General features: G+C 38.3%; 1 protein-coding gene across 1 annotated transcript in view; it reads left to right on the top strand.

The window, feature by feature from the left end:
* The window catches only part of LOC127633795 (ras-associating and dilute domain-containing protein-like), a 35228-nt gene that overhangs the window by 5563 nt on the left and 4095 nt on the right, over nt 1-25570 (top strand). Inside the window, exons 5-13 of the mRNA XM_052113111.1 lie at nt 4968-5630; nt 6785-6822; nt 6973-7106; nt 7215-7324; nt 15166-15385; nt 15490-15662; nt 17548-17692; nt 24165-24346; nt 24869-25202. Coding sequence (XP_051969071.1) covers nt 4968-5630; nt 6785-6822; nt 6973-7106; nt 7215-7324; nt 15166-15385; nt 15490-15662; nt 17548-17692; nt 24165-24346; nt 24869-25202 — 1999 coding nt within the window. The remainder of the gene's footprint in view (nt 1-4967; nt 5631-6784; nt 6823-6972; nt 7107-7214; nt 7325-15165; nt 15386-15489; nt 15663-17547; nt 17693-24164; nt 24347-24868; nt 25203-25570) is intronic.

The following is a 25570-nucleotide window of genomic DNA, read 5'->3' as shown; positions in this document are numbered from 1 at the left end:
ACTCAGAAAGCCTTTTAACACCGGAGGCTATGTGATTATGCGTAGGGAATCGCCAACAAATGGCCCTTTCTCATTGTAAGGATTACCCTGGTGACCACCGGGGGCGCTATGTATTTTTATTGTTCACTTGTGTCTTTCGTTTGATTATGGGTTTTGTAGTTCTTTTCATAGTCTTTGTTTCATTGGTTCCTTATGATTATTAGTACCAGGCTTTCCTTGTTTTCTCATTAGTTTCTTGTGTATTTAATCCCTGTTTTGTCCTCTGTTCATTGTCAGTATGTACACTTTATGGTTGTATTGTTTGTTTTCTTGATTTTGCTTTGCAAACCTTCATTAAAGGCTGCATTTAGATCTTGATCTTTCGCCTCACCTCATCGACATTACAGAAGAACTGACAGAAATATGGATCTAGCAGCAGAATTTGACAAGCTATGTTGGGCAGGACTTTCTTTGTGGGAATATTTGTCGGGTTTTTATATCTTGGCAAGCCAGTAGAACTGGAGTGACTCTCAGCTCAGTTTAATTTTCTAGACTGGCCTGAATTTTTATGGCAATACAGATTTGCCAGAGATGGGAGAGCTCACATGGAGGGAATACATCAAAATCACTCTGGATCAGTCTATACCCTTCATGGGAGCATAACATCGTTCTCTTGCTGGAGGTAGTCTCAACTTCTGTGGTCCCGGTGGTTCCCCTCAGACCGAAGGTGGCACCCGGTATGCTCAATCCTGCCATGGTCAACGTGCCAATGCCCACGTCTGCCTCGGTCAACGAGCCAGTGCCTGAAGACTCGTCCATCCCAGAGCCAGTGCCTGAAGCCTTGTCCATCCCAGAGCTAGCATCTGATGCCTTGTCCGTCCCAGTGCCAGCATCCTCATCCATGGAGACCATTCCCACAGCAGTGCTCTTGGCCATCCAGAAGAGGAGGAGGAGAAGGGCCTCTGCTCTCCAGTCGCTGCCTGCATTCATGGCCACGGAGGCCGTTCCCCAGTCGTTGCCAGTGCCCACGGCCACAGAGGCCATTCCCAAGTCGCTGCCAGCTGTCGACGAGCCTGTCCAGTTACCTGATGCCGTCGATGAGCCTGTCCAGCCCCCGGTGACCTTCGAGCCTGTCCAGTCCACGGTGACTATCGATTATCCATTCCAGTCCATAGCAACTGTTGACAAGCCCTTTGTTCAGTCCAGTGGCCAGCAACCATCAGACACCAGCAACCAGTCTATTGCTTATCTCAGTAACCAGCACCTATCATACACCAGCGACCAGTCTGTGGCTCAACCCTCTGAGTTTCCAGCTGGCTTGCTCCCTAATGCCTTGCTCTCCAGTGCTATGTTTCCCAGTGCCATGTTCCCTGACTCCCTTTGTATCTTGCCCTCTAATATCTCTCTCCCTGAGTTCCATGTTTCCTTGTTGCTTGAGTTCCCAGCTGCCTTGCTCCTTAGTGCCTTGTTCTCTGAGACCCCTAGTGCCTTGATCTCTGATTCGTGTCTTTTGTTTGATTATTATAGGTTTTGTAGTTCTTTTCATTCTCTTTGTTTCTTTGGTTCTTATGATTATTAGTCCCAGGTGTTCCGTGTTTTCTCATTTGTTTAGTGTATTTAATCCCTGTGTTTTCCTCTGTTCCTTATCAGTTCTTGTCATTTATAGTTGTAATGTTTGTTTTATTCATTTCTAATGTTTCCTGTGTTTGAGGATATTCAGATTTTGCTTTGCGTACCTTTATTAAGATCTGCATTTAGATCTTGAACTTTTGTCTTGCCTCATCGACATTACACTCATAGAAAACACCATTCACGCCTTTACAATTGGTGTGACTAATCGACAAGCAATTTTACCAATATTATCTAAACACTAAAACCCATCTTCAGTCTGACCCATTATTAGATACTTTAACTGATAATGTCAGCACAGCTGTTAACGACTATTAATAACTGCACAGAAATAACTATTACATAATTTTGTGGAGAACCTCACATAAGATTAAATGCAAAGGCAAAAAATGCAGCAATATGGGATACCATGTAAGATCAGATAGACTAGTTTATTAAAGGGGATACAAGGAAGTGATGCAGCAATTGCATTTACATGTTAAGAAAACCCATATGATAATTTATTTTTCAGTTTTTATGACATTTCATGAAAATGAAATACACATGCTCACTGTTGGTATTTCTTCCTTGAGTTACCTCAGCATTTAATGTCGGTGGTCAAAACAGCTTTCTGTGCTTTAGCAACTGCAGCACACACTTCTGACACATGATCCTAAGCTCATATTTTATTGGTCAGGGCATTTCATTGCTGGGCAAAGAAAAACAATTGACACACTCACTGTAAAAAAAAAATGGTTTCATAGGAATTTAAATGTGAAAGGGTCCACAGCAGAATGAAAGGAGGACACAGGGAAACTTCTGGCTTCTGGCACAGATAAGGCTTCTAATTGTCAATTTCAACGCTTACAGCTTCACAAACCTCATTAGCTTCACAGGTACGTAGTGTCACAAAATCAGTAGCTTCACAGATACGAACACTCATAAACTCATCAGCTTCATAGACAGCATGGACTTCCTTGTGCCAGGCTCTCTCTCTCTCTCTCTCTCTCTCTCTCTTCTGGTGATGTGGCAGCTTATATGCCACTCTCCCCGTGTTCACTGGATTTAGCGACAGGTGTTAGACATAATCTAGCTCAGGTGCAAGCGCCCTTACAGCTTTCTCTCTCTCCAGACGGACGCTAGACCACGACCCCGCTGTAAAATGTTAAGCACTGCGAGAAATTGCGCAAAGGTGTGCAAGGCCTAAATACATTTTCTTTATGTGCACTTCTGCATCACAATTCCACCCTATATAACCAAATTAAATTTCAACATTTATGCAGTTGTTACTATACAGTAAACGGTATATCTAAATCTATGATGTTAAACTATTGAATTACAGGGATATTCATTTCTTTATTCAACATATAGGAAAATAATTCCATCACTGATCAGAATAAAAATCATGCTCTATTCACAATCAAAATGTTCCATACCCTTTATACTTGATAATGCAACACAGGTGACGTAAGTGCACCATGGGAAAATATTGTCCTATGTCCTTTTAATTCCATTGCATAATAACAGAATGTGCCGACAGAGGAAAAATGGCATGAAAAAGGACCATGTATGCAATAAAAGGCTGAGTGTTTACACTGGATGGGAAATGGTGTGTCCAAAGCAGGGTGTCAAATGCGTGGACACATTTCCTGACAGATTAACTTTTCCCACAGAGTGATGAGTACCCACAAATTAACTTGTACGTGCACACATGTATAGTACAAACATACTGATATTCTGTACACAGTAGTGTTTCAGGTGTAATACCAATTGCCTTTCATTCTGAGACAGGAGACCATTCCAAGCTCATTTACACAGAATTGTATTCAAAGCTATTATGCTGGCATTTCTTTATAGCTGAAATGAGAGTCTACAAGAAAATGCTGCAAATAATTTTATACTGAAAAGAGAGAAAATGTGTGATTGTTTCTTTAAGGAACAATTTCTACCTGATCTTTGATAAGAAGAACTGACTGGCCCTACCTAACCCATACAAATTATTTCATTGATGAAACATAATGTAGTCAGGCTGACTCAGCTAAAAAAAATGATTTATTTTTATGATTTGTGAATATTTTATGTATGCATATTTTTTATATATTAATATTCAATTATACAAAATAAATTGAACCAACCAAAAAAACTGACAATTAAAAAAAAGTTTATGTTAATGTTAACAGATGTGTAACTAAATTAAATTAATAAATATATATATATATATATATATATATATATATATATATATATATATATATATATATATATATATATATATATATAACATAAACTTTTTTTAATTTTCAATTGTTTTGGTTGGATCAATTTAAATGAAATTTTATTAACGCGTTATTTTTGGTCAAATTAATCGCACCATAATAAGAACAATTCCAGAGAAATGCAATCTTGTAATACCACCTGTTTACTCCAGAGGGCAGCAAGTGAAATTTCAGCTGTATGAGCAACACACAGTTTATACAGTGAAGAAAATAACCCACAACACAGACATGGGTTCAAAACACTTGAAGGAGTGCAAATGCGAACTAAGGGATCTCAAGATGTGTGTTAAAAATTGAGTATTAAACTATATTTAACTTGAAACGGTGAAATAAACATTTTATGTTTATGATGCAACGCACCTGAGACGCTACACAAGCATGTCTGACGCAGGTATAAATTGACTGGGTCCTTAATCAAGCCCTCATAATAAATCTCAAACTGATTGACAAATTCACTTGTGTAATGGATTGCTGTGAACTGTGTGCCAATGATTGTCTTATGATCAATAACATGGTAGTAAACAATACATTGTATTCTAATGCCGCTTTTACATTGTCTTAACAATGATTAACTCTTCTGCTACAAGAATATAATGCATTTTAATTATCTGAATATTTTTTATTTTATATATATAAATAAATAAATATAATTGTTTAATATTTAAAGATAACTATGTATAATTATATATTGCTATAAATATGTATAATCATTATATATTGAATTATTGTTATATGAGGGGCTTTCTCAGCAAATATTTGTATATGTAATTAATCGCGATTGATTAATCGGGACACCATGTAATTAATTTGATAAAAAATTTTAATCGATTGACAGCCCTAATATATATATATATATATATACATATATATTATTTTTATTAAGGATTTCTCAGTTTCTCAATTCAGTCTAATTGCTAAAGTATTTTAAATAAATTATTAAAAAATATTTTTTCCTAATCTACCAAATTATGTTGACATATTGTACTAAGAAAATGTTTTACTTGCCAAAACATCTATATCTCGGACTGTGTATTTTATTCTATTTCAGTTTCTTTATCAATTCACAGTGTCCAGTACCTAACTAATATTTTATTATCTCCTCAGGATTTCATCATCTATGCACTGATAGGTAGTTACACAGTATTTGGTCGCCAAGTTGAACAAACTTCCACTGAGATTGATGGCAATACAGAAATTTTGCATCTTTGGGCCCCTGATATCCTCCCACAGCACTGCTGTGTCCAGCGCCTGGATGTCCATCCAGCCCCTGACTCCACCCCAGGAAGTGTTACCCTTCTGAAGCCCATCAACAGAGCTAAAGTGAAAAGGAATGGAGTCACCATCACCCGGAATGTTGAGTTGCAATCTGGAGACATAATTAGCTTGGGCGACCATTACCTCTTCATGTATAAAGACCCAACCTCACCTGTGGTCTCAATCTCTCCAACTGTTCCAATGTCCCATATATGCAAGATGCCTCCTCAGTGTAAAACAAATGTTCTGTCGGAAAGAGAGCGAAAGTATAATGGCTTGCCATGCTTTAGAGACTCTGATGGAGTAGAGCTGGTTCTGGATTATGATGTGGAACACGAGACCAGAATCCTGAAGGAGATATTTACCATGACTGACCAGAATAAAAATGCAAGCAAACTGACTGCATCTTTCCTGCTGTGCTTATGTCTCCAGCAGTCTGCCACTCATTTCTCAATGCCTGCCCTTCGCAGGCTACTGTTACAAATAGCCAATGAAGTTCAAATGGTTGTTTGGGTAGGTTTACATTTGGGTGTGATGTTGTTTGAACTTGAAATTGTCTGTCTATACCAGTGACTGTATGTCTTACTGTATAAAGGCCCTGGTAAACTTCATATCAAATCATAGAAAAATATCTGGCCAAAGCAAAGGTGTTTTTGAGTTCGTTTGGTTGGTTCGTAACAGTTCGCCAATGTAAACATTCAGGAAAACTTTTACCACCAATTATGGAGAATGTAAACGTGAAAAATGACACAATATCTACAACATACTGTATATATTACTTTAAATCATCATTGAGTTGCTAAAACAGTCATGTCAAGGTATTGATAACACAGTTTAATGTCATATTAGTTGATGTTTTACATGCAGTCTCGTGCATCCTTATTTTAAAATGATCTTCTAAACGCCTTGCATGGCCGGTTTCTGGATGTTTGCAAACCACTGCTCACCTGTTTCGAACGTCTTTTTGGCTCTGAGGAAAACACGAAGAAGAACTTTTCCGTGACTATACCAGGGCCTTAAGGGTAGTTTGACATGTCCTGCAGTAAGACATGCTGTATTCCATTTAAAACATAATTTTTATTTTTTTTATAATAAATCGCAACAGTCTGGTTCCGGAAGTAAAAATCCAATCGTTTTTTTTAGCCATAAGGAAATTGATTTTTAAACATAAATTAAAAACCTTTATGTACTTACAATGAGCTCCAAGGTTGTTAATCAATGGTGTATGCCTCTCCTGAAGCCATTAGGCTGCATTATTTCAAATGAATATTAACAAGATCGTGTATAATAGCAGAAGTTTTGATGAAGAACAACACTACCCATGAATCCTGAGGTGGAAAATCTACCAAAGAGAGAATCATGGCAAACAAACCATGGAAAAAGACCCCAGCAGTGACCGCCCACTTCCATGATGCAATCAAATTGATCTCCCTATACACTCTAGCTAACTAACAAAGACAGCTGAAAAAATGGGCGAGCACTGTTGGGCTCTAATATTCTATATACAGCGTTTATAACGTCATATTAATTAAGAGACTACATGAAAGGTTTGTACTTTTAAAATCATTTGTCAGACACTATAGGACCCTTATACACTCGTATACATTTTTAACCTTAAGTCTTATGCATCAACTACCTATAATATGCTATTTTATGCTTCAATACAGGAAAAGGCAAAGGAACTTGCAGCTTTGCAGCCTGAAACGTAAGAGCAAGTACTGGTTTCTCATCATTTATATTCATATCCAGAGGGATTAAAATTCCATGTCTCTGGTGAAGCTTACATTAAAACCAGATTTCCTTGCTCTTCTGATGTTAACAGTAGTGACTCAGACTCTGAAGCCTTCACTCCAAGTACTGAAAAGCTGTTCCAGGCTCTGGAGCCTTTAGTCCTGTGGATGGCTAACTCCGTCCAGCTCTTTCATTTCATCCAGAAGGAAGTGCCCTGTCTACTGCATGGAATCTCTCAAGAGGAGGAGGAAAACGATTGTATCGGTAAACCTCAAACTGGAAAACCCTCTTAGTATCCTAATAATGCTATATACCCATTCAAATTCATTCATTACCCTTCTATCTCTGTCCTTAAATGTGTAGCAGTGCTGGAGTTGTATCTGTCCTCCGTGCGCTCTGCCAGTGAGGAGGCTATGACGGTCCTGGAGGAGGTCATTATGTTCACCTTCCAGCAATGTGTCTATTATCTCACTAAGGTGAGGCTCGCCAGCATTTTCCTGCTTATGGAAATAGATCATCCAAAAAGGACATTTCTGTCATCATTTATTCACCCAAATGTTGTTCCAAACCAATATGACTTCTGTGGAAACTGATAAAAGTATCTTAAAAGTAATCCATATGACTTGTACCAAAAAGTTTATTAAACTTTTAATCTTCACCTACAAAAGCTCTAAAATGGACTACAGAAGTCAAATGGACTACAAATTTGGGCATCAACGTTTGGTTCTTGTGTTTCTCGTGATCAAACGCCAGGTGCCATATTTGATTTGAGAGCTACAGTGGAGGGGATGATTTTCAGTGAATAAAAACTTTTGGGTCTGTTCCGCACATAAAGCTTTGCATGTCTTCAGAAGTCATTTGGACTACTTTTATGATGTTGTCATTTTGGAGCTTGACAGACCCTGTCCCCATTCACTTTCATAATATGGAATAGAGACCAGGATATTCTTTAAACATTTGCACTTTGTGTTCATGGATGAAAGAAAGTCATACAAGTTTGGAACAAAATGAGGTGGAAAGTAAATGGATGACCCACTTTTAATTTTAGTTTGAAGTGTTCTTTATGGTCTTAACTGCACAAAGCATTATGTCAACCAGTAGATAGACTATTTTCCAATGCAATAAAATGGATTCAACATCTCTCTTTAAACCACAAAATTGTGAACGTTGCACATAATCAACTTGATCGTCAAACAGATTGTAATTAAGAAAAATAAAGGAGCGCTGGGAGCATGTTTCAATGTACCACACATTATCAGGATGACCATACCAACACGTTAACAGACCTAGAAAAACAGTCGTATGGTGAATGTGGTAGTATGTGCTGTTTATTCAGTGCTAAAATGCTGATATTAAGAGACCTGAAGCACCGATCTTAAATGCTTCCAGGTGTCTTTCTTACATATGACCTTGATAGACCTTTTTGACTTGTGGATATGAATGAATCAAGTGTATTGTTCTGGTTGACTAGCATAGAATGTGATACTAGAATTGTCAGATGCAGCTGTTGATAGCAACAGGTACAGTGACTCAAAAGTTTTTCCTTGATATAAAGTCTTCCCAAGCCGATTGAAGCTGAAATGTATTTATCATACATTTATCACAGACACATATTGTGTGTTTTTGTAGTATTAGCAGTTCCCGTCTGTTTCAATGCTGGCAGTTCTTTAGTCAAATATAGAAAATTCTGTCTATGGAAATGTTGCATTGGCTATTGTTCTATGCATTCTATGAGATCCATTCAGACTATGTTATTCCATAGAGCCAAAGTCAGTTCTTATCAAAGTTTCTCTTTCCTTTTAGCAAGTGCTGTCTGCTGATAAGTAACTTCCATTGAGTCACTGAGATGAATTAAAGCCACCAAGAGTTTAACATTTCTTCTTTTGAATAAGTTTATGCTCCTATTTTTATTGTGTCTGTAAATTCAAATGTTACCAGCGTACAGATGCATTGCTCCAATCATGAACATGAAATTATGCTATGATGAGCAGATACTGTCACAGCAACCTTTCTTTATTACATTAGAGCCGTTGTGTGTTTGTGGCAGACATCACATCTTACTATTTTTAAGAGTCATCTTTTTTTGTTTGGCATGATCACATTGTCTGCCGTTTATATCCTGATTTATATCTAGAAATGAAACGCTCTCTTGTAAAAAGAAACTCAAACAGTCAGATTGGATGAAACTTTGGTTTAGGCGTGTGTTGTTTGTTTCCATTATTAAATATGTGTACGGTAGAATCATTGTAGGTTTTACATAAAATAATTTATGTCTGAAGTCATAAAGGAAAGCACACAATTTTACAGTCTTTGTTGAGTTAAAGGTATAGTTGCCCCAAAAATGAAAATTCTGTCATCATTTATTCACCCTCATATCATTCCAAGCCATATGACTATCTTCCTATGGAACACAAAAATGAGATGGTAGAATGTTTGCCTCTGTCACCATTGACTTTCACTTATACAATGAAAGTGAATGGTTTCTGTGGCTGTCAATATGCCTAGTATCTCCTTTTTGAGTTTCACAAAAGAAAGAGAGTCATTTGGCTTTGGAACAACATGAGAGCGAGAAAATGATGAGAGAATTCAAATTTTAGTTAAGCTCAATCAAGCTCAATCAAGGTCTTTCTTGCTAGTCAGTTCACTTTTGGCCATCTTTGGAACGCTCTTTCCATAAGAAAGTGTTTTACCACTGTTCAAATGCACTTTGGATCACATCATTTATATGTATGTGTTTTCCATCTGAAAGGACTAAATATTAGATTAACCAAATTACAATAATATGCAAAGTAATCTCTTCAGTAATCATAATACCTTTTGAATGTAACTGTATTCTAATGACCAATTATTTAAACTGTAACTGTACTGGAACACAGTTACTTATATTTTGTATTTTAAATACGTAATCCCATTACATGTATTCAGTTACTCCCCAACCCTGCTGGTATCATAAATTGTGATTCTTTACCTCATATTAAGCTAAAACACTAAATTTTCCCGGCTTGTATAGCTAATGCACATGAGCATTCTAATGTTGATTGACAGATGGTCTGTATCTAAAAGGTGATTGGCTCTTTTACCTGTAAAGTGGGATTTCCTTTCTACACCAGTTGACCGTTGGGTTCTCAGACCTCCTTGGATAAGCGTTCCAGTTTCTGAAAAGAAGGGGCCAATCTCTGCTAAATAATCTTTGGCTCAATTGACAACATTTGTGGCATAATGTTAGTTATTTTGTTTTATCCATGCTATTCTTTAAAAAAAGCACAAATTTGGGTTCCAGTGAGGCACTTACAATATAGTGAGTGGGGCCAATTTGTAAACATAAAAAAGTAGCTACAAGACGAAAACAACATTTACTTTTACCTTTATGCATTTGGCAAAGTGCTTTTATCCAAAGTGACTTACAGTACAATTATTACAGGGACAATCCCCCCGGAACAACCTGGATTAAGTGTCTTGCTCAAGGACACAATGGTGGTGGCTGTGGGGATCGAACCAGTGACCTTCTGATTACCAGTTATGTGCTTTAGTCCACTACGCCACCACCACCACCACTCCAGACCACACCACAACATGCGTGTAAATATGTTATTAGTGTGATAACACTTACTAACCTGTTCTGGTAAAGTTATGTAGAATTTTATAGCTTTGTTGCCATGACACCATTATATCAACAAACCCTAAAACCCTTAAATGACCTCAAAAACTACAATTTAAACAACTTTGCAGCTCAAACAATTCAGTTTTAACAGAGTAATTAAGTTAAGTGCTTTTATTAAATTATAAACTTAACACTTCTGCCTTTAACCCTCCAAAAAATGGCCCATTATTTACTTCCAATGTAAGTGCCACTTTGTAACCTTAATTTTTGCTTTATTTAAAGAAAAGGAGGGACGAGTCAAAATAAAGTTGTGGTAATCAGCATGCCACAAATGCTGTTGATTGAGCTTAATTTGCATTGAACATGGAATATTCCTTTAAGAATGTTTTCTGTGGATATCATCAAGAGCATTTCTCACAGAAATCAATCTTTTCTTTACCCACCCTCCATCTCCAGACATAATTGTTTAAACCAGGATTTGGAATTGATCCGTATTCTGCATGGGAAAATCCTCAATTCTCTATTCCCTCTAAGAAATCATTTTTCATGGAAAGAGACAAAGTTTACATGGGTGTGATTTGATTAAGTTGAATTGATGGTCCAAAATGTAGTTTTGTGTTTCTTCTGTGGAAAATAATGTTGGTCACCAAATAAACCGACATGGTGAGATTCCTTTCTGGCAATGACTCATTTCAAACTTTGAAGTGTTTGAGAATTTTCCTCTGGTGCAAACGCATTCAGTTTTTTTTTTTTTGCACTTTAATGTTTCTCACAGACACATATTGTGTTTTAATAGTTAGAAATTTCTACATGAATTAAGGCCAAACCTCAAAATGTTGTTAACCACAGGATATTGTAAAATTTCTAATTTGTTTGAAAGGCTGAAATTAATATTTATATCAGTTATGTTCCTATTCAATTTTATCCTTGAACCTACTTGGTATTCCTTCTTAGGATAATCTTAAGAAAGCATGTAAAAGGGGGCCTGGGTAGCTCAGCAAGTACTGATGCTGACTACCACACCTGGAGTTGCGAGTTTGAATCCAGGGCGTGCAGAGTGACTCCATCCAGGTTTCCGAAGCAACCAAATTGACCCAGTTGCTAGGGTAGTGTCACATGTTGTAACCTCCTCGTAGTCATGATTAGGGGTTCTCGCTCTCAATGGGGCATGTGATAAAGTTGTGCATGGAGTAGCATGAGCCTCCACATGCCGTGAGTCTCTGCGGTGTCATGCACAGTGAGCCATGTGATAAGAGGCGAGGATTGATGGTCTCAGAAACGGAGGCAACTGAGTATTGTCCTCCACCACCCAGATTGAGTTGAGTAACCGCGCCACCATGAGGACCTACTAAAAAATCGTAATAATCAAGTACTTATAGGTGTATTCCCTTTTCCTTTTACAAAAAGAACTGTTAGCTGCAGTCGTGGAAAATTTTGTTTAAAAAAAAAATTGCCGGGCGCTGTGAGCATGTCCATACTAAAAAAGCGATTTTTTATTTTAGCATTTAGACTCTGATAAACTAGACATTTTTATAGGAGACAAAAGGTTTAAGCAGTTTGGATTGCACTGGTGGCACAAACTGTCCCTTCCACCATTAAAGACATTTTATATTTTAAATTCTTGGCAAAATGTCCCTTTCTATGTTTATGCAGTGGCAATGCTTCATTATGAGGTCAATATTTTCAATAGGAAAACTGAATCAAAAACAAACACGACTGGTTGGAAAGCAAACTGAGATTTTACAACTACAATAACAGGTTATCTTTTCTGTGATAATGTTTTTGGGCCGCTTGTGTGATTCTATCATGCTGAGGAGGAAACAGCTGGTGGTGGACTTAGACAAATAAATGCATGTTTTGGTGGACATTTCCAGTGATGAACTTGCAGGATTAATGGGAACTCTTAAAATGGGCTTTTCAAAGGAGTAGTTCCCTCCAAAACACAAATCTATCATTGTTTACTTACATCATGTCGTTCCAAAACTGTATGACTTGCTTTCTTCCGTGGAACACATATGGAGATGTCAGGCAGAATGACAGCTTCATTCACCATTCACTTTCACTGTATGGAAAAAAGATGCAAGAAAGTGAATGATGAATGAGGCTAACATTTTAACATCTCCTTTTGTGTTCCATGGAAGAAAGAAAGTCATACAGTTTTGGAACGACATGATGTAAGTAAACATTTGGAACAACATGAGGGTATGAGAGTAAATGATGACAGAAATGTCATTTTTGGGTGAACTATTCCTTTAACCTAATAACAAATCACAACTGAACACACTCACAGATAAATGTTATGTCTCCTTTTGTTCTCTGATTAAAAAGGGGAAGTTCTTTGGTTTCATACCTCACTTTTTCCTCTGTCCACTTTATGGTTTTGGGTGGATACTATCTGTGTCAGTTGCATTGAGAACAAACTGTCAAAGTGGACAACTTTTGCCAAGATGGTGTCAACGTGTGAGACGCATCTCCTCGAGAATCTATACATACGATGGTTAGGGCAGCGGGTGCCAAATGTAGACTGGATACAGCTATCTGCACACAATTATACTAAACAAAGCCAGCATTGTGCTATTTTGATGTGTGGCACATAAAGGAGTGTTGAGATGGAGAGAGTGGGGGCTACGCCGCAGCAGACACATCTCCAACAGCAGACAGTCTCCTCTTTCTACAATTCTTGTGGGTTCTCTGGAACACGGCCCAATGTTCTCTGAGCAATCTGCTGCTCTTTAAGGATTTCCCAATTGTGAATACCCAAATCCAACTGGAAATGTATTTATATGGTTATTACTTGAATATAGAGTGTAACAGGGAAGGCAATAAATGGCAAACATATGTGCTTTATCTTACTCCAGACATTCCGAATCTTTATTAGAGTATTTCTGGTTCATTTTTAGGCAATGAAAGTATCAGGGAGTGCAAGCCAAGGGAAGGAAGGATGAAAGATGAAAAGAAGACGTCCCATTGTTTGGTGATTTGTATAAGGGCTCAGTCTGTGACACGGCACCTCTGGCCAGAGGATGATTAAGTAGAGTAATCTTATCGCAGATATTTCTGTATGAGCTTATGGCCTGTCCAGCATGGAGATGATCGCCAGACATCTGAGCAGCCCTTGTAACCTCTTAGGCAGGAGGAAGTTCCTCCAGTTTTTCAGCCCATTTTATTTGTCTGCCTGGCAATAAGATGTATCTAACTATCTTGCCTTTAGGGACATTTCCTTTTGAGACAGCCAGGAATGAACTTTGAATCTGGTGTATACAAAGGCAATAAGCTGTGAGAGGCTGTGCTATATTTTGAATATAGTCACAGAAAAAGGCTGTTCAGTTGTAACTTTTTCACAATATAGCATGGCCTTAAGTGTCTTGTTGGCCTAATAAAACTGCTTCAGTAAAACAACATACGTAATTAAAAATTTAAGGACAGATGTTCAGTAAAACATTACATAAATGTAAGCAAACTCATTAAGTGCCATCATTCCGCTAGAGGATATAGTTCCTGTAAAACCATTTTCTGTCTTAAGGCTTTGTGAGAAGCAAAGCATATTTCAGGTAGGTGAGAGATGGATGAACAAGACGAGAGAAGTCCCAGAGAGGACGATAGAGAACATACAACATATTAAATACATACAACATCTCATCATTTATACACCCTTATGCCATCCCAGATGTGTTTGACTTTATTTCTTCAGCAGAACACAAATTAAGATTTTTAAAAGAATATTTCAGCTCTGCAGGTCCATACAATGCAAGTGAATGGTGATCAGACCTTTGTTGCTCCAAAAATCACATAAAGGAAACAGAAGTAACCCATACGACTCCAGTGTTAAAATCCATATATTCAGAAGCGATATAATAAGTGTGGGTGAGAAACAGATAAAATTTGAAGTCCTTTTTTTGTACTCAAAATAATATCCACTTTAACCTTTACATCTGAAAGTCACATGTGGTGCCTGTATAGTTTCACTGTCACATTTGAAAGTGAAAGTTAAAATGGAGATTTAGAGTAAAAAAGGACATCTCACCCACACCCAGGGCCCCATTTACTTGCTGTTCACCATTCACTTGCATTGTATGGACCTGCATGAGGGTGAGTAAATGATAAGAGAATTTTCATTTTGGGTGAATTATCCCTTTAAGACATTGCATTCTTAAATGCCCTATATCTGTTACATGTACTTTGATTCAAAATTGGACTTTGGTGGCTATTAGTCAGTATCCATTAACTTTAAGGTCATTGATGGAAGTGCAACCCTCTTGACTTTGATGAAAAAGACACAGAGATTTTCAATAAACTGCATTGCTGTGTATCTTTGAGTATCATGATGCATCATTCAGTATCGTGTGCACCATATCACACCATATTGCACTGTTTTGCACAGAGAAACTTACAATGGAAGTGAATGGGACCAATTTCGATTGAGCTTAACTTGTGTTGAACCCGGAATATTCCTTTAACGTCTTTGCTGAGCTGTGACATCACAATGTTCACTACTTTCTTAAGGTGCTTAAAGTGACCCCATGACTATATTAGAAAGTCATCTACAGTCACAAAAGTTGACAAAATTAACTTTTAGCAGATACACTGGAACAATTTTTGACCAATCAGTGTCCGGGTCTGGACCTATCAATTTTATAGGAGCAAATTTAGTGGGATTGTTTAATGATATGATGATTTATAATGCTTTTCATTTGGTATTTTCCGTTTTGTCCCCAGATGCTGTACCTGGTTCTCCCAAGCTTGTTAGACAGTAATCCTTTCTCAGCGAGTGGGCAGCTGAATATCTCAGAGGATGTCAAAGGAGTCCTGGACATCTGTACCAAAACACTACAGCTAGTCAGAGTGTTCCAGGTGCACACAGAAATCACCTTGCAGCTCTTCGCATACCTCTTCTTTTTCATCAACGCTTTGCTTTTTAATCAGCTGATGGAGAGAGGTGAGTCAGCACTGCAGACCTGTCAAATGTCAGCTTCATCAGTCAGCAATATTTCTTGTTCATTCTTTGAAAACTCAACACATCTGCTAATTTCTTGTGTGAAGGAACAGGAGGGACATTTTACCACTGGTCCCGTGGGGTCCAGATCAGGGCTAATTTGGATATACTCGTGGACTGGGCTCACAGGGCAGGACTGAGTGATCTGGCGCACAGCTACCTTCTCAAACTCTCATCAGCTGTCAATCTATTAGCCACACCCAAGGAAAACCTGTTACAGGTGTGTTTTATCTGCAGTATCTCTACATTTGGGATCTTTCAATGATAAGGTACAGTAAGTGCTTTAGTACTTTAGGAGATGCTCAGTTCTCTGATATTTGTAAGTTTATGAATTCGTTTTTTATTTATTTACTCACCCTCAAACCTGTATGAATTTCTTTCTTGCAGGGAACACAAAAGAGAAGCTTTTGAATGTTGTACAGCCAGTTGGCTACATATTTTCCATGCTATTACAATCAAAAAGGACTGGAGCATTAAAGCTTAAAAAATGATGACAAAATGAATTTGAAAAATGAAATAAAATGTCATAAAAAGATTTCGCTGTTGAACAGACAGAACTTTTGACATCAGCCTTAGCTATTCTTAGCTTCTTTGACAGGTTCATGAATTGATTGTTCCTTTGTTTTGGATCTGTTCAAGGAATTGGTTGATGCGGTTCACAAATTTTGTCACAATCGTTCACAAAATGGACCAATCTGTTCAACTCACAATCAGTGGTCTGGCCTCAGGAGTTCTGAAGTTAACAGCTCACTGGAGGAGAAGATTATCAGTAAATAAGGACTTAAAATGTGCATTGTTACTTCAGAAGATTCAGGATAGAGTGCACATGTTTTATGAAGCACTTTTATGATACTTTTATGGTGTTTTTGTATCCTTTTTGAGGCTTGAAAGCTTGGCAGTGCCCATTCATTGTAATTGCATAAGATTGACCAGTACATTATTAAAAAAAAATCCTTTCGTGTTCTATGGAAGAAAGAAGTCATGCATGTACATATAAGTAAATTACACATTTTTTTTACTCTTCAATTTACTATTAAATTTGAACTATTCTTCTAAATCAGTTTTATTTATATGCTGCTGTTTGGAATACATGTTGTTTCAAACCAGCTTTTCAGAAAATAGTGCCATAAGAGAAATAACTTCTCTAGTGTATGTAAAAATGGTATAGTATCCACCATTCTGAGCATTCCCATCTTATTACAAATGCGTTCCTTTTTCATCATCAGGAATTAGTATAGTCCTCAGAAATAATTAACAGGAAGTATTACTCATTAAAGGATAAAGCTTTGTGACCACAAAGATTCTTTCATGTTTAGATAAAGATGCAGGATAAGCCACGTCTGTATCTGACATGTGGGGGTAACAGATGATCTAGCTGAGGGGACATTCTGCTGAAGGAAATAAATATTTTAAGACTTTTAAGGCTTATTTGTTTTTTGTTCTACTTGACGAATCTGGCATAGCATGACAAAATTATTAGGTCTCATTTATGAGACGTTGCCTGTAGCTGTATTATTTATGTGAAAAACAATGAAAAAACAAGGGCTTAACTTGCTGACAGACAGCCAATTTCACAAATTCAAAATATTTAATATATAAATATATATAATATATCATATTTTAATTAGATTACATTAATAATTGCCTCTTGAAAAGACCATAAAATTAAGTATTTTGTATCAAAGGTCAGTGTTTGTGATGTATTAAGTATTCATACTGAAAATAGCGGGAATCTGATATTAAACTACCAGTCAAAGTTTGGACACACCTACTCTTTCATTATTATTTCTACCTTTCATGTTTTAGAATAGTAGTTAAATCATCTAAACTTTGAAATTACACAAATGGAAGTATGGTAATTATGTAGTGACCAAAAACATAAACAAATCAAAACTATCATATATTTTAGCTTCTTCAAAGTAGCCGCCGTTTGTCTAGTTTCCAGCTCTCCTCAACCTTGGCATTCAACCAACAAACACATGGGATGCTTTTGAAACAGTATTGAAGGAATTTCATATTGTAAATAAAATTACCTACTACAATCTCATTTAATAGTATGAATAGTATGTGAAAATGACAGTGAAAATGTGTTTGTGTCAATGTAGATGTCCTGGGGCACTCTGCGGATGGAGTTTATGTCACTGAATCCGGCTCAGCTGCACCACATTCTGAGAGAGTATAATCCACAGTGGTCCTGCTCTGCAGCATGGACACCCTCTAGTGATGAGGCCAGCGCTGCTCTCAGAACCAGTAATATATTCCATTAATATTGCAATATAATGGTCTTCACATAATAGAGAAAACAATGTGAATTTTGTTGCCAAAGGCCTGTTTTACGCATCACACATCTGCAGCACATAAAAGATGTTTATAAATATATACCCATATAGGCCGTTATCACACTTCTGTACAGGGCCGTAGCCAGGTTTGAAAATTAGTGAGGTCCATGGTGAGGTGTCAATACTTTTACCAAAATTACACCTACAAATGCAGCATATTCTATACATCAAAATTCAACATAAAAATGAAAGGACAAAAAACAGTAATAATACTGAAATATTTGTTTTAATTGCAAATGCATTTAACAATATTAATAAATAATTTTTGTCACATGGAAATGCACATTTTAAAATAAAGCATTGATTTTGAGTTGGGCAGCAGAATTTACTCATATTAACACAGAAAAACTGAAAAAAAAAAAATACAGAAAAACAGCAAAGGTTAATTAACATGTTAATCTAGGACTATGTTATTCTAGGACTATGTTAACTCAACCACAATCAGTTGTTTTCCTTTTGCCAGACTCTTAATTATTTAAAGGTACACACAGTATTTTTTTTCCCCTTTAAAAAAGTTTTCCTCCTGAAGAAATTCATTATAATTTTGAAACATGTCTATAAAATAATTACCACTCACCTGAGATGAGAACTCTAGTCATATCAGTAACCTTATAAAAGCTGTTTTATACTACATGGGGCATGATGCTGCATCCACTCCACTAGGTGTCACTGTAAGTCCAAGATGACATGAGCAAAGAGTTACTGAGTGTAGCTACCTTTAATTCTATTTTTTTTTTTTTTTTCAAATTAAGTTCATTAGAACTAAACATATTTACAAAGGAGAAAAAGTAATAACTTCATACTTAAGTCACGAGAGTCCAAGCTTTAAAGCTTTTTTCTTAAATTCTGCTTTGAATTTGACATTATGACAATTTACCATTATTTGTGCATAGTATCCAGAGTTTAACTTACCTTAACTATATTAGTAAAATCATGTTAATCACAGGTAAAAAAAAAAAACAAACAAACAAAAGATCACCATGGTTTTTGTAATTATTGTATGTAATTTATTTGCCAAAACAAAATATATATCTAAAAATCCAATTAATCTATGGAATTTGTAATAAAAACAATATCCTAAACACATGTAGAAATAATAAAAACAACTTCCATAAAAGTTACTTTTATTGCCCTAATATACAATATTTCATATTTTTGTAGATTAATAATATTAACATTTATTACAAATATATACACTATTTCTGCCAAAATACCAGTTACTACTACAGTTAATGTTACTACAGTAACTGTCAGGTATATTTCTGTAAGGGTGCTGATTTGTGGAATGAAAAGCCTGTAATTACCGTTGTGAATGAACAATGTTTTCCTGTTTACTTTGTCACTGTAGTTTAATATGACGGGCTGTTTAATCTTGTTTCAACTAGCTTCAGTACAGAGCCTTTAAGTGTCTCATATCAGATGGCTTTATAACAGAGAATTCTGTGTCAAATTCAAATGGGTCGCACGTGACTCGCACTGTGTTAACTTTGGGACAGCACGCCGCAACAGAGCAGGTTCATCAGATTAGTGAGAACAGCCCGCTTTTACTCTGCTCTGCCCCACAAAATGCACTGCGTAGCTTCAGGTAGCGCCATTTTATCACACTCTTGTAGTATTTGCAGACACTAAAGAATCAATAGGTTACTCACGTAACCCCGGTTCTCTGAAACATCGAGGGGAGAGATCCACCTATGGGAAGGGCATCCGTACCTGACCTCTGCAGAAGCATCCAATTGCACCAAAAGCATCCAATTGCATATATATATATATATATATATATATATATATATATAAAGAAAAGGAGCTAACAGTGGAGGGGCTATGAAGAACCCACCCCAAGACAGAATGAGCTACCGGGGTCCTGGTAACATCCAGCCGGTAGTAACGTACAAAAGTATGGGAAGAAGCCCAGCTGGCAGCAGAACAGATGTCCAGCAATGAAACTCCCCTGAACAGAGCCCAAGAGGTGGCCATGCCCCTCATGAAGTGGGCTCTGATGCCTTCTGGAGGCAGCACTCCCCTATATTCATAAACCAAAATTATTGCTTCCACAAGCTAATGCGAGAGGCGTTGCTTAGAAATGGGATTCCCTGAGTGAGGGGGGCCCAAGAGATAAAGAGCTGATTACTCTTCCGATAAGCACTGGTCCTATCCAAGTAAGCCCGCAGGGCACAGACCATTCAGCCTCTGATCCTCCGCAGATAAAAAAGGAGGAGGGTGAAAAGCGGAAAGCTCCATGACCCTGTAATCTGAGACATGTGCGATATGGCACCTTTGTTCCCTCCTTGAATTGTGATAGACAATTCATTATACAGCGAACACGTTCTTGTGAAAGGCGCGCGCGCATGGAGATTGAATTCAGCTCCAGACCCAGGAATATAACACTCTGGACAATTCTGGTGTAAAATTGCTCCTGTTCACATTCACCCTGAACCCGAGTGATGTATTGTGCGTGAGCACACGGCAAGTGTCTTGCACCACTTTCGCCTTGGAATTGGCTATGATTAACCAATCGTCTATGTATGTTAGGATCCTTAGACCTGTTATTCTCAGCGGCGCTAAGCCCGCCTCCGCACACAGACAGAACACCCTCGGACTCAGCGAGAGGCCGAAAGGGAGGACTGTGAATTCGTAGCATATGCCCTGATAGGCAAAACGAAGACATTTCCTGTGCAGGGGATAGATGCTGATGTGGAAAAAAGCATCTTTCAGATCGACTGATGTGAACCAGTCGTTCTGGTGAATTGAGCGCGCGAGTGTGCCATGTGTTAACATTCTGAAATTGTATTTCCTCAAATGTTTGTTTAACACTCTGAGATCCATAATAGGATGGAGAGAGCCGTCCTTCTTTGGAACTAGGAAATAACGTGAGTAAAACCCCTGATTGCATTGATCTAGGGGTACTCTGTGAATCGCCCCCTTCGCGAGGAGAGAGATTTCTTCTTTCAGAATGTGAGCAGCGCTCTTCTCTATGTGTGAAAAGATAACGGCGCCGAAAGGCGGGGGTTTCCTGGCAAACTGGAGTCTGTACCTGTTCATTATTGTTTGCATCACCCACTAGGGAGCCGACACAGCCTGCCAAGCTGTTGTGTGACTCGCAAGTGACCCCACATGAGCCGGGGAAGCGCTTATAGCTGCGTTTATGCCCGATTTGCTCATTTGAAATGCGCCAATCAAGTGGACAACCTAGGGGCGACATAAGGGGTTGCAGAGAGATGTTTTCTCTCTGTAATGGATTCATTTGATTTTTTGTGTTTTTGTGAACACTGGGGCCGAAGCCTTTATTGAATGCGTGGGAGAGATGTAATAGGGGCGGTGTGGTGACACTGCTCTCATACATTTTCCCACTGTAAACACTTCCAGCATGGGGAGGTTCCCCGACATGAGCTGGACAAGGGAACACACATTGTTCTGACCTGAACACACAGGGTGGGCACCCACTGGTGGGGGGCTGACCCCACCGAGTGAAAACCTCCTTTTTTTGTGATCTAGGAGGGTAGGATAAGAGTCCGGTGGCTGGTGGCCCGAGAACGTGGACTCAAGGCTTTGTGTATCAGGCCGGTCGTTTATGTTTAGAGTCGGAGGGGGTAGAGTTGGGGGTTTCTTGGCAGCAGCGAAAGACATTCTACCCAAGGGCTTAGCAGAGGGTGGATTACTCTGCTGAGGAGGTGGTTTATTGCGTGGCTTTGCCTTACTGGGGTGCTGGAAAGGACGCCCCCAAGCAGGAGGGTTGGGTGGTCGCGCAGGGGGCACCTGCCGCAGTGCCGCTTTCCTAGGAAGGTATAATTTAAGTGTTTCATCCTCCTTTTTCTTATCGTTGCAACGCTGTTGCATTAAAGCAACAGCAGGGCCAAAGAGAGCCTGGCCAGTCTCTACAGGGGCACGCGCAGTGCTCCGCTTCTCACTGTCAGGGAGGCCCGACAGATTAAGCCAAAGTGCACGTTCTCCGGCCACTGAGGATGCCATAGAGCGCCCGCAGGCTTGGACGGCCTGACGGGTATTACGGAAGACAAGGTCATTGACTGTGACAATCTCCTCCCACAGAGTGTGTGTGTGTTACCTTTTGTGGATTGTAGACTTCTGGATTTATCTTTTGCATTGACCTCTCAAGGAGAGATGTTTGAGTTACCCTGTGGCACATTCATCCAGTGGTGGAGCAGTCAGCATCAAGTACACACACACACACACCGTAGACCCGAGTTCAATCCCCAGCTGGATCATAACTCAATCTGTGCTCTTTACAAGTATTTACAGTGATATGTAAAACAAATGCTAAAACAGTATTGTCTCTTTAAGGAGACCTGCAGTTCCCACTGATCTATATAATTGGCAGTTCTGCATTTTGTGTTGGTTGAGGGAATATTAACAAGAGTGGAGTTGCACAGGTTCTTTGTTAATTGTATGTTTAATTTTGTTGTTTTTGCTTCAACAACTGTCTGTAAAGAAAGCCTGTTAAAAGAGACATTATCAATGACAAATGGACTCCATGGATCTCGTCTTTGGACACATGGAATGAATCAGCACGCAATTAATTAACTTCATACCCCCAATTGTGAATCTCTGGCCAACAGTATTATAGAGTATAAGCATGTAAATTGAGATAGCGAAACAAACAGGCCCAAATGCAGAGGAACAGTTCAAAGGATTTATTTACAATAAATGTGAGCAGTCACTGTGGATGTTGAAGATCCCGACACCGGCTGCAGTAGTGGAGAGAGATGACAGAGAAGCGTGTGCGACCGGGGCAATCCATGAAGAGTGTGTTTGTAGAAGGAGTGTGTGCATTGTGGAAGTCTTTAATAGATTCGCAGAATCCTCCATTGAAGCTTAGTGAGGTGCAGAATGACGCCCAGCAGGGTAGGGTGATCTAGCTCCCGACACACGGGCGAAGATGAGGTAACCTCTGTGGAAACCCAGCTGACACGTAAGGAACTGGAAGGCAACCACACACCTGACATGCGGGCAACCAACAGATACATGAGACAGGACCAACTTGGCAGAGAGAGTGGGGTTAGTTACTTTACACCAAACCAGAATCTAGCAAAGATACTGAGAACACAACGGACTTAAGAAGGGAGTGAAATAAAGGAGAACAGGTGTTGCTTGGCATGCTAATCAGTGACATGTATCAGTGTTCCCCCAGGAACAATCAATGTTCCCATCGAAATGCCGATCATGCATGCCGACCACACCTGCGAGACATAAGGGAGAGAAAATTACAAAACATAGAAAACAAACCAACAAACTCACCGGAGCCGTAACAAAGCAAGGCTAATGATTGCATTGCTTTCATGTACTTATTTTTATATATAATCTCCAGGTATGTTATGAAATCCATTTAAAATATTTTAATAAAGGAATATTTACATCCCAGTGTCTGATTAAAGAAAATAAATGGTCTAATCTTGTAGATGTGGAGTTATATTCTCCTGGATTGAATGCAATGATTGGGGAAGCATTTGTTGCGACCAAATACAGCAAGATGAATTGCACTAATTACATTTCAATGCAGTGTATAAATGAATAGTATATATTTTCTAATTGACCTTTCACTAAGCCCCTCCTTAAAAGCGCATCTGACCAATCCTGTTTTAGCAACTGTTGCCCTGCCACCATGACTCTGGCATATGTTTGCTATTTTCTAATGACAGCCTATGGAAGTAATGTGCTTTTGTTAAAAATCATTTGTAATAGTGACACAAGTTACCCAGAGAGGATCCATGCCATGTTTTTCTTTCTTTTTTTTAAAATAATCTTTAAATAAATCATTTAGAAGAGCATGTCATGGATTAAACTGTGTCAGCCCTCATTCTCAAATGAACATACTGTATAACATCTGCAACGACACCTACATTTGTTCCAAGGTAATCTAAAACTAATAACTGCACGTTAATTAATTTATGTATCGATTCAAATCATAGTAAAAGCGATAGTAAATAAACAGTTCACAGCATTAAAATGAGTGTGTTATGTGACGTTATAAACAGCTCTGTTCACTTACACTTATTTTATTAGATGTGTCTGGCAGGGCGGAGGGCGTTGCCGGGTCGTGATCCTACACACCCGGTCCCGTATTAGGCTAATTATGCCTCAGTGAGGGTTAAAGGTCGACTGCAGGGGATCGTGCGGGAGAGAGAGATCGTTAACGGATATGTCCGTCATGTGTGTGTTTGTGTCTTCTTTTAAGTTTATCATTAAACTATTATTTATATTGAAAAGCCAGTTCGCGCCTAACTGCAATCTACAATTGAGTTACCACCTACTAACTTTTTTAAATAATGCTTCATGTGAAAAAGGAATACAGTTAAGCTCAGGTCACATAATGTGTGAGCATTTTTTTAAGTGAACATTATCAACCGATTTTTGTTTGTTGTTCTTCACAGTTGACATTCTGGAAGGTTTTGATAACCATCCACCTCTTATCCTCCCTATTGATGGCTTTTTGCTGGAGCTAAAAAAAACAATCTATGATGCAGGTTTAATTAAACAACAGAGCCAATTTCAAAGGCTGATCAGAAAACTCACTGATCCAGAATCAGACCCATGTTCCACAGAGCCGCCACAGGTACAGTACATAATTTTTTATAGGCCTATATACAGTGGCTCCAAAAGGTATTGTGACACAAGCAACACTTAAAAGTGTATAAATATCATTGCAATTATTAGATAATAAAATATCAAACCAAGTGGCATTTATTTTATAGAAAGTATAAGCACTCAGAATCAGTTTGTTGGGTTGTAATTTATAAAACAATTGATATACTGTTTAAAATCGAGACAGAAAATGTATTTTTACAGCCACCAAATTAACTTAAGACCATTTTGTTACTAATTGCAAAAATGACTCGCATCTTCTGTTTGCAGATGCCACTTGGTTTGATATTTTGTTGTCTAGTTCAATTAAATGATACATTTTAAAGTATGGTTTGGAAGGCCACTGTATTTGACCATTCATGTTTCTTGCATGCACATTTTGTCCTTATTTAGACTTGTAATGTATGTTTATATTTTCTGAACAAACTCTATTATAAGGACGGTTAAAGTTTAAACCAGTAACTGTCTTCTGCATTTGTTGTTCATATTACAGCTTGTCTCTGCAGTGCCAATGGAGGCCAAGCTTACCAAAATGGAAGTTCATCCAAAAGCTCAGCTTGAGATAGGCCATACAGAGATTGTGTTTCCTCATGCTGGAATGAGTGACTATGGGTTTTGTGAAGCTCTTTTAACAAAAAAGCTGCAGAATCTTGAGCTGAAGAATAACAGAGTGAACCACAGCAGTGTGGAGCGATTGACACTGGACCCGTCGTGTTTACTTACCCCACCAAACACACCACAGAACCTGGAGCTGATGGATTCTGAAACAGACCAACAGGAGGCAGATCAAAAGTTCAAAAACCTTCCAAAAATCAAACAAGATGAAGGTGACATGATGTTGTGTACTTTGTACCTAAATAAATCTATTGTATATAACGATTATGGAACCAGGATGTTTAAAATAGCAACATACAGTATGTGTAGCCACTCAAAAGCACTGTTTGTCTAAGATTTTAACTCCGTAAGGAATTACATTATGTACATTTTCTGAGTGAGGCTCCATTCCAATCTAGAGAGCTGCCTTGCTGTTTACTGCCTACATAGGCAGCTGCCCTATAAGTCAATATACTAACTGAAATAGAAACTCATTAGTTACAGATTTGGAATGCTCTACATCAAAAACTTAAAGTGGAAAAATGGATCTAAAATAACTTGCTTTAGCCTGCATTTTGTAGTTACTGCTGCTTTCACCCTG

The sequence above is a fragment of the Xyrauchen texanus genome, chromosome 40 (assembly GCF_025860055.1).
Source record: "Xyrauchen texanus isolate HMW12.3.18 chromosome 40, RBS_HiC_50CHRs, whole genome shotgun sequence".
Taxonomy (NCBI): Eukaryota; Metazoa; Chordata; class Actinopteri; order Cypriniformes; family Catostomidae; genus Xyrauchen; species Xyrauchen texanus.
Note: the sequence above shows the minus strand (reverse complement) of the source record. Positions and strands in the feature narration are given on the sequence as shown.